Source organism: Rhinoderma darwinii, chromosome 4, assembly GCF_050947455.1.
Source record: "Rhinoderma darwinii isolate aRhiDar2 chromosome 4, aRhiDar2.hap1, whole genome shotgun sequence".
In the NCBI taxonomy this organism is placed as follows: Eukaryota; Metazoa; Chordata; class Amphibia; order Anura; family Rhinodermatidae; genus Rhinoderma; species Rhinoderma darwinii.
Genome location: NC_134690.1, coordinates 199,787,201 through 199,796,753, shown reverse-complemented (window position 1 = coordinate 199,796,753; position 9,553 = coordinate 199,787,201). Strand labels below are relative to the sequence as shown.

Below are 9,553 nucleotides of genomic sequence, written 5' to 3'. Positions count from 1 at the left end.
ACAGAAAAGCACGTGGTGCTTTTCTGTTTACATTCAGTTTGACAGCTGTTGCGCGAATCACGCAGTTCGCACGGAAGTGCTTCCGTGCGGCATGCGTGGTTTTCACGCACCCATTGACGTCAATGGGTGTGTGATGCGAACAGCGCACAAAGATAGGACATGTCGTGAGTTTTTGTCCAGCGGACTCACTCTGAGCAAAACTCACGGACTGTCTGCACTGCCCCATAGACTAATATAGGTGTGTACGACACGCGTGAAAAGCACGCACGTATATCACGCTCGTGTAAACGAGGCTTAAGGGGTAGATTTTTGTAGAAATGGCAAAAAAATATTTTTCCCCAAAACATTGAAAAATGGATATAAGCAGTTACCCTCCACACAAAGTAAATGAAAACATAAACCTCCCCTATTGCAGGGGTCATTCTTGCACAGATTTCCTGCTTCATGTTCAGTTACCGATGTCCATTATAGTCAATAGGGGCTATGCGCCGCCCCTTCTTCCGGCATCGATGTCCGGGAATGCCGGAATAAAGAGCACCCTCCTAATCTGCAGATTTCAGCAAAATGATCTGCATGTTTCTGCAGATTGCTGAAAGTCTTGCCAGGTTATTGATCGGGACATTATTATAAATGTATGTATTTTTTTGTTTTTGAGGTTCAGCGTCGCTTTATGTTTGAATGCTCTGACAATTATGTTAATATGCGCGTACACCTTTCAGCTTTGAAGGGAAGAATAGTCCTGTATGAAGTGCTGTTCTTCCCAACAAAACAATGGACTTTTAAGTCGATGGTGTCCGTGGCTTCCGCTATAAATGGAAGCCACGATGCAGCTGTGAAGAAATCCTTAAGCTGGTCAAGTAGGGAAGCAACAATTTTTATATATTTTATTATATAAAAAAAAAAAAAAAAAGCTGAAAGAAAATACAAATGGTGTGTAATTAAAAAAACAATTGTGTGCACTGTATAATCTTGTAATATAAAATATTTCTAAATAATCAGCAGCTTTTTTTATTTCGTTCTTTTCCCTTAATTTCGAAAGTTGCAAACACTCTTGATGCTGCATAAACTGTAGCACTTTTTATTTTATGTTGAATGGAAGAAGACACACCGTCCGCTTGATCCTCCCATTCCTTCATTTCCTCTTCTCGGATAATGATTGCTTTTCCAAGTGACTGGCCAACAAGGCGGCAAACATCCTGGGCTTTGCGTCGTGCATTACTTACCGCGTTGACACACACTTGCCGCCTAGAATGTAGAATTTCACAGCTGTAATGTAACTGCATATTGCATGTCCTTTTCTACTTGTGACAAATATTCAGTAATAGTTTTCAGCACAGAAGACATTGCAGGTTTAATTACATGTACAGTCATTGAAACCATGAATAAATACCTCAACTTTTCCATGTTCTCTGGGGAGTGGTAGAACTGGGGAGAAGAAATGCTGACAGAATTGTCTAGTTTTTCAATAAGTATGTTGCTAATGTACTGAAGCTTTTCAAAATCCTCAAAAATTGCACAAACCTAAAACAAAAGTTTCAGAATGCGGTCAGTAAAAACAATTATATAAAACCATAAATAATAATATTAAAAATACACCTGTATGCCACATAGGTTGGCGTCAATACTTTTGGAAGATTTGCTCTGGAGAAAGGAAAAATTCCAAAACTTTTCCTTTGTACTAGTATTCGTCCCACTTTTGATGGGGAAAAAAAAAATAAAAATCATTCAGGACAACGAATCTCCCATATGTACAATTCCCATAAATGCCTATGGGAAGTACAAGAGTAGTAAAACAATATTATAACAGGCTGTAAATTGTGTCCATGGTGTGACAACCCCTACACTGATCCGTTCACGTAAGCACTGGTCTCTGTTCCATTGGGTTTTACTTTTTTTCGAGTATGTTCACACGGCCTATTTTCAGACGTAATTCGGGTGTTTTACACCTCGAATTACGCCTGAAAAAACGTCTCCATTACGCCTACAAACATCTGCCCATTGCTTGCAATGGGTTTTACGATGTTCTGTTCCCGCTAGGTGTAATTTTACTCTTCGCTGTCAAAATACAGCACGTAAAAAGATGCCTGCGAAAAAGAAGTGCATGTCACTTCTTGTGACGTTTTTGGAGCCATTTTTCATTGACTCCATTGAAAAACCGCTCCAATAACGTCCGTAAAATACGCAGTGAAAAACGCGAGTAGTTACAAAAACGTCTGAAAATCAGGAGCTGTTTTCGCCTCCGTATTTTGCTAAGCCATGTGAACGTACACGAACAGCAAAAATAGTGTCGTCTGCAGCGCTATTCTTGCTGACCCAGGGAAATGGAATCCAACAGAAACCTGAAAGAACGGGAGGTGCAAGTGCTTAGTTTACAGCGATGCAGATTTTGGTGTCGCTGAAGAAGAGGGTAAGGGTATGTTCACACGCAGTGTTTTCAGGCGTATTTCGGGGGGGGTTTGTGCCTCGAAAAACGCCTGAAAAAAACGCTATGAAAAACGCCTCAAAAACGCCTGAAAAAAACGCTATGAGAAAACGCCTCAAACGCCTGAAAAGAAGCTTCACTTTCAGCTTCAAAAACGCCTGAAAATCAGAGGCTGTTTTCTCTGAAAACAGCTCCGTATTTTCAGATGTTTATTGTTAAGCGTGTGAACATAACCTAATGAGTGATACACTGAGCGCTCGTATTCTTAGAACGAGATATTCTTAGGCATAGTTCACATGGAGTATCCATAAAAAGAATAACCTGAATAATTAGCTAAACAGGATATTCAGTAAAACATGGACGGTATAAAATATAAACACATTACACAGTGATTTACTTGTAACCCAAATTTTTGCTGGTAATTAAGGGGTTAAGAACGGAACCAATGACACTAATGAAAACACAAACTCCATTGTTGTGTTCCATAATGGCATTAAGTAGGCATTCAGATTAAACATCTCAACACCAATGCGGTAGTTCATTTCTGCTTACAAGGTTCTAGGCTGGGTTCACATGGGCATTTGGTTTTCAGCTCCATCGTAGTGCTTGATCTGTCGCATGATGGAAACTAGCGGCGCGTGAAGGAACCAATTGGTTGGGTCTCCTTCATTTTATCGGAAAAAAATAGCACAGCATACTGTACTATTTCTTCCCGTCTCTTTGGACCGGATCTGTGATGAAGGCTCCAAGCAGATGTGAACAGGCCCTTAGACATATATGTGCCCGACTCTCTCCATTCATTCTCGGCCTGGTTTCAGCTGCTGCCTTACCAGGCCGGTTGGGGGGACACCTGTTCTCCACATAAATTATGGTCCCAGAACTGGGACCTGCATCTATCAGACATTTATAGCTTATCCACAGGATATGCCATAAATGTCAGAGTTGAAAATACCCCTTTCGGTGCACTACATGTCTCATCCTGCCTGCACTTCTCTCTATTGTTAATATAAACAGGGCATCAAAGATGTGGCAATTGGCCAATGATCACTCCCTTTCTCCCTCTTGCTGGAGTCATCAGGGACACAGTCCAGCGCTGATTCTATTACTGAATGTATTCACATTGATACCAGCATTTTAATACTGCTAGCTCACAATCCACCAGGTCCAAAGAGAATTTTGGTAATAAAAAAAAAAACAGATAAAATTGTTAAAAGGGGTTTTCCGAGTTATTCAAAAAAAGTGGCAGGAGTAGGAGGGATGCATTTAAAAAAAAAAAAAAGAGCCATTTCTCACCTCACAGATCCCCGGCGTTTCACCACCACCGCTCCAGTCTTCCCCGGCACGGCTTATTGACATAGCTTCAGTGATGATGTGCTTGTATACCCACGTGATCGCTTCAGACAATCATTGGCCTCAGCGATCTTGTGCAGTACACCCACTGAGACCAGTGATTGGCTGCAGCGATTATCTGGGTATACAAGCACATCATCACTGCAGCTATGTCAATAAACACTGCCGGGGAAAACCTGGAGAGGTGGTGGCGAAACGCCGGGGATCTGTGAGGTGAGTAATGTCTCTTATTTAAATACATCCCACCTACCCCTGCCACTTTTTGGAATATCTCAGAAAACCTCTTTAAAGAGGGATCGGTCACCTCTCCTGACATGTATATTTTAGTACATAATTGTATTTTCCATTTACTAACAATTCTGGAGTATCTTTTCTTAGAACTCTGCGTTGCGCTATTCCTCGGTTATTCCTCTTAGAAATGTATGAATAAATTGACAACTGGGCATTACATTCTTCTTGTCAAAGGGGCGTGTCGTTACAGTTTGGCACGGTTACCACTGATTGGACAGTGTCAGACGGTGTATCGACACACCCCTAACCTCTAACACCCAGTTGTCAATTTATTCACACATTTCTAGAAGGAATAACAGAGGAACTGTACGTTCTCAGACAACATTTATTCCCCATTTAATAACCATTCAGGATCAAGTATGTACTAAAATAGATGTGAGAGGTGAGTGGAGCAAACAGATGACTGCACCAAGGGGATGTTAGTAAAGGGAGAGTGTTCAGCATTCATACCTCTGCACCCATTTGGTATGTATTCGCTTTTCTTTCAATTTCCTTGGAAATAGTAATGTTTTCATCCTAGGGATAAAAAAAAAAAAAAAAGTTTTACGGAGACAGTTCATCGTGCCTCTAAGTGCCCTCCTTAATTCTGCACACAAGGAAAGCGGATTTCTGTAAAACGATATTTGCAGATGGCTTTGTCGTGAATAGAGTTGGGGGTGACGTGACCTGCTCTGCTCATTGCCCTCATACAAGAATCTTAATGCAGTAACGTTCCCTTAGTCAAGACTATATGGGACCTTATAGGTGTTGGATTATTATACAAAACGATATAAAACTTATTTCTAAGAAGAGAAGTCGGGAAATCGCGCCTATGATCGCCTTCACTTTTATTTTCCCCCTTCCCTGATTGCGATGAAGCCTTTTCCTTCTGGAAATCAGTTGTTTTCTGATAATTCAGGCTTCATCAATGAGATTGTCTCACGTTTCTGTAGGACATATCGGGATCATTTTTACTGGATATTTTCTAGAAACTACACACAACGGCCAAATATTGGCCTCGTTCACACATAATGGTTAAGACTACGGAAAATCTGACGTGGCTTTGCTACAGGATCCGTGGCAGAAGCCTGAAACGGACAGTTGGATTTCTGCCACGGATGTGCCGCGAATCTGCATGAGGATTAGCCCTATTTCAATGGGGCTAATCCGTGGTCTTTTCCATGCAGAATAAACATGCCCCATCTCCCTGCAGATTATTTTTTTGTACAAAGAATTGTGTATTTTCCAAAGCATGTGAATGGTGCGAGTGGATTTAGAACGCACTTGGAGGGTAACGCAGGACTGATGCGCCAACTCGCCGTCTCCCTGCTTTATCTCAACGCGTTTATGGACTGATCCTCCATATACACAACACAGAAGATCTCACCGTCATCCCCCTCTGGCGCAGGGTCTGCTCGATGTACTCCAGCCGCCTAAGGACACTGCTCTTCGCCTCTGCAGCTGCCCCTTTGCTGCTTGACACACTTATAAACACCCGGGCCCTGTCCGGGGCAGCGCTTAGTTCAGCTGTGCCGGTCACCTGCACCTCCCGACCTCCTTTTTGCCCAACCACAATACCCGGCTTGTTTTCCAGCTCGTCTGCAGCCATATTCGTCATATCTCCCGGTTGCAGAGACGCGAAAAGCCGTGAAACTGGCAACGGAACAGCCATAGCGTACTTGTTGCTATGGAAACGGGAGCGCCGTGCCCAAGCGTCTAGAGAAACGCACATTTTACGTAATACGCACGCCGTCTGTAAACGGCTGGGAGGGCTGGAGTCACGTGATCGGACTGTAAGGGGGAGATTACTGGGGAGTATTGGTCTGCTTGTTTGTATATGTATAGTACTAGCTGCTTATTGTTTCTTTTAAGACTCAATGAGCCTAATTTATGAAGACTGTAACAGATAAGCTGGCATTGTTCCCATAGCAACCAATCACAGTGCAGCTTTCATTTTTCTAGAGCAGTCTTAACACATTAAAGTTGAACTGTGATTAGTTGCTATGGGCAACAAAGCCAGTTTATTTGTAAAAAAGTTTTCATAACTCCAACTATAAGTCCATAACTCCAACTATAAGTCCATAACTATAACTATAAGTCCAACTATGATTTCATTTTTTACTTTTCCTGCTCCAAATGTGGAACAATTTATGAAAAGCTGTCACATGCATACATAAAGCAAAAAAACAAACAAACATCGACAAGATTAGGGATTTATAAACACATGTATTACAGATCCATGTTGTATGGATCTATAATATTGTGCCCATAAAATCTGATGCGCCCATCAGTGTTCCCACCAACTGAACTGTACCTCTGATTTTACATGGCGCGTGTGTGTATATACACACGTTTGGTGCAACTTTCTAATTCGTTTTTATAAAAAATTATTTTTACTTTTTGAGATACAGCTGCTTTGTAACCTGTAAACAGAGCAGATGTATCTAGAGCCGAAAACTCGTACACGCAGGATCGAGCTGTTACCGATCACATCTAAGTTCATAAATTAATAACATGTGGATCCCTGCGTGTCAGAGGTTTTCAAAGGTGTACATAGCCTTTAACCCCTTAATGACCAGCCTATTTTAGACCTTAATGACCAGGCCATTTTTTACGTTTTTCCATCGTCGCATTCCAAGAGCTATAACCTTTTTATTTTTGCGTCGACATAGCTGTATAAGGTCTTGTTTTTTGCGGGACAAGTTGTATTTTTTAATAGCACCATTTTGGGGGACATATTATTTATTGATTAACTTGTATTAACTTTTATTTGGGGGGGAAATAGAAAAAAACCTGAAATTTTGCCACTCTTTTTTGCGTCCTAAATCTACGCCGTTTACCGTGTGGTATAAATAACACAATAACTTTATTCAGCGGGTTGTTACGATTGCAACGATACCAAATTTGTATAGTTTTTGTATGTTTTACTACTTTTACACAGTAAAAACGCTTTTTTTTCAAAATTATTTGTTTTTGTGTCTCCATATTTGAAGAGCCGTAACGTTTTTATTTTTTCGCCGATGCGGTTGTGTGAGGGCTTTTTTTTTGCGGGAAGACTTGTAGTTTTTATTGGTACCATTTTGGAGTAGATGCGACTTTTTGATCACTTTTTATAAAAAAAATTTAAAGTCAGTATTCACAGAAAACAGCAATTTTTCCATCGTTTTTTATTACATTTTTTACGGCGTTCCCCGTGCGGGTTAAATAATGTAATAGATTTATAGTCGGGGTCGTTACGGACGCGGCGATACCAAATATGTGTAACTTTTTAACTTTATTTTGTTTTTTTAATAGTAAAGCATTTTGTAAGGGGAAAAGCTGGGTTTTTCATTTTTTTCACATTTTTTTTTAAATTAACTTTATTAAACTTTTTTTTCACTTTTTTACTAGTCCCACTAGGGGACTATAATATGCGATTCTGCGATCGCATTTATAATACACTGCCTGTCCGTTAACTGCCTGTTTACTGCCGTTTACTGCCTGTCCGTTTAACACGGACAGGCATCTGCTAGGTCATGCCTGCGGCATGATCTAGCAGGCATTCACTCCAGGCAGACCTGGGGGCCTTTATTAGGCCCCCGGCTGCCATTGGAGACACAGACACTCGGCGATCGTATCGCCGGGTGTCGGTGGGAGAGAGAGGGAGCTCCCTCCCTCTCTCCAAAACTACTCAGATGCGGTGCACGCTATTGTGCACCGCATCTGAGGGGTTAAACGGGTGCGATCGATACTAATATCGATCTCACCTGGCAGAGCAGGGACGCTCCCAGCCCTCAGCTGCCTCTGGCAGCTGAGAGCAGGGAGATTTGACAGCTCCCTGCTCTGTTTACTTATTCCGATGCCGCGACGTAAAAAGTCTATGGCATCGGAATAAGGCCCGTAAGTGACCGACGTAGAAACACGATGGGCCGGTCACTAACGGGTTAACAAGAAAAAAAAGTGGTGGTATTCTTCATGTTAGGCTTCGTTCGCATCTGCGCTCGGGCTCCGTTTCAGCATTCCGTCTGAGCTTTCTGTCGGAACGAAGCCCTGACAGACACAAACGGAAACCATAGTTTTCCGTTTCCATCACCATTGATTTCAATGGTGACGGATCTGGTGCCAATGGGTTCCGTTTGTCTCTGTTGTGCTAGGGTTCCATCCTTTAGCTGGAATCAATACCGTAGTCGACTACGCTATTGATTGCGTCAAAATGACGGAACCCTTGCACAACGGAGACAAACGTAAACCATTGGCACCGGATCCGTCAACATTGAAACCTATGGTTTCTGTTTGTGTCTGTCAGGGCTCCGTTCCAATGGAAAGCTCAGACGGAACGTCGAAACGGTGTCCTAGCGCAGATGTGAACGAAGCCTAATGCTGTACGAAAGGGATTTTCCCATAATTTACATTTATCACCTATCCACAGGATAACTGATAAATGTCTGATTGCTGGTAGGGCCGATTCTAGCTTTTCTGCAGCCTGAGACGAAAATTGAAACGGCACCCCCCCCCTAGATTTGGATTGACACCCTCCCGGCTGTTTTACATCGTTGCAGATGTGCCGTTGCCTTGTACTCCCCTGCCATGTGCGGTGCAGCAATGAAGCCGGACAGAGTACAGATCGCTGCACGGTACGTGCCCAAGCAGTACAAGGCAATGGCGCATTTGAGAAAGTTGGAGGAGGCTGCTGGTGATGTATAACAGCCGGAGGGATGTCAATCAAGCATGGAAAGGTGGGCTTGGAGGCAGGACTATGTGACTCTTCAGGATAGCGGCACCGCCCCATGACCCTGTAATGAGTAATTAGCCTTCAGTGTGCGCCGTTTTAAAAGTTGATTATATAGATTTTGCTGCATCTGAAAAAAACACACAGGGGAACGTTTGGAAATATTGTCACGTCATGTATTAACACATGGTGGCGGTTCAAGGGGTTAAAACTACTTGACAGGTTCCCATTACATATACAATAAATTAAACACAACTCCATCTGCCCTGCAGATTTGTTATTCTAAATATACCCTATATAATTACAGCTCTAGAATCAAGCTCTCACATATATACAGTACCAGAACCAAGCTCAGTACATATATACCGTACCAGAACCAAGATCAGTACATAAATACAGCGCCAGAACAAAGCTCAGTACATATAAACAGCACCAGAACAAAGCTCAGTACTCAAATACACCAGAACCAAGCTCAGTACATGTATACAGCAACATAACCAAGCTCAGTACTTAAATACACCAGAACCAAGCTCAGTACCTTGTGAGCTGGCGTCCCCCTTGGGTTGCTGTATTGGGCAGTCACGCACACGGAAACAGGGTAAAACAGACACAGCGGGTGCTTTTTATTTGCACCAAACAGATCCTTTTTGTACAGAGTTTGCGTCCACTGGGTAAAGCATCCAACAAAACAATATAACTTTGTTGAAAAACAATCTTTAAAGTTCTCACCCTGTAGCAGCCACCACCTGAGTGTGCAAATCCCCTTTGTTAGGTGCTTCGGTCATAGCAGTCTCCCTGGAGGA

At 42.3% G+C, this 9,553-nt stretch overlaps 1 protein-coding gene across 1 annotated transcript; it reads right to left on the bottom strand.

Annotated features, from left to right (window-relative positions):
* Positions 1-992: 992 nt before the first annotated feature.
* Positions 993-5,836, bottom strand: IRAK1BP1 (interleukin 1 receptor associated kinase 1 binding protein 1). The gene is made up of 4 exons (XM_075864165.1): positions 5,430-5,836; positions 4,514-4,579; positions 1,391-1,521; positions 993-1,245 (listed from the first exon to the last, which is right to left on the bottom strand). The coding sequence occupies exons 1-4, from the start codon at positions 5,772-5,774 to the stop codon at positions 996-998; spliced, it is 792 nt and encodes a 263-aa protein (XP_075720280.1). The 5' UTR covers positions 5,775-5,836; the 3' UTR covers positions 993-995.
* Positions 5,837-9,553: the final 3,717 nt, after the last annotated feature.

What these genes read in the sequence shown, in the direction of transcription:
- IRAK1BP1 (XM_075864165.1), bottom strand. Translation starts at nt 5,774, where the DNA reads ATGTGCGTTTCTCTAGACGCTTGGGCACGGCGCTCCCGTTTCCATAGC. An exon ending in TGCGCCAGAGGGGGATGACG is followed by an intron (nt 4,580 to 5,429) that starts GTGAGATCTTCT and finishes TTTTATCCCTAG; the next exon opens with GATGAAAACATTACTATTTC. An exon ending in GAGAACATGGAAAAGTTGAG is followed by an intron (nt 1,246 to 1,390) that starts GTATTTATTCAT and finishes TCTACATTCTAG; the next exon opens with GCGGCAAGTGTGTGTCAACG.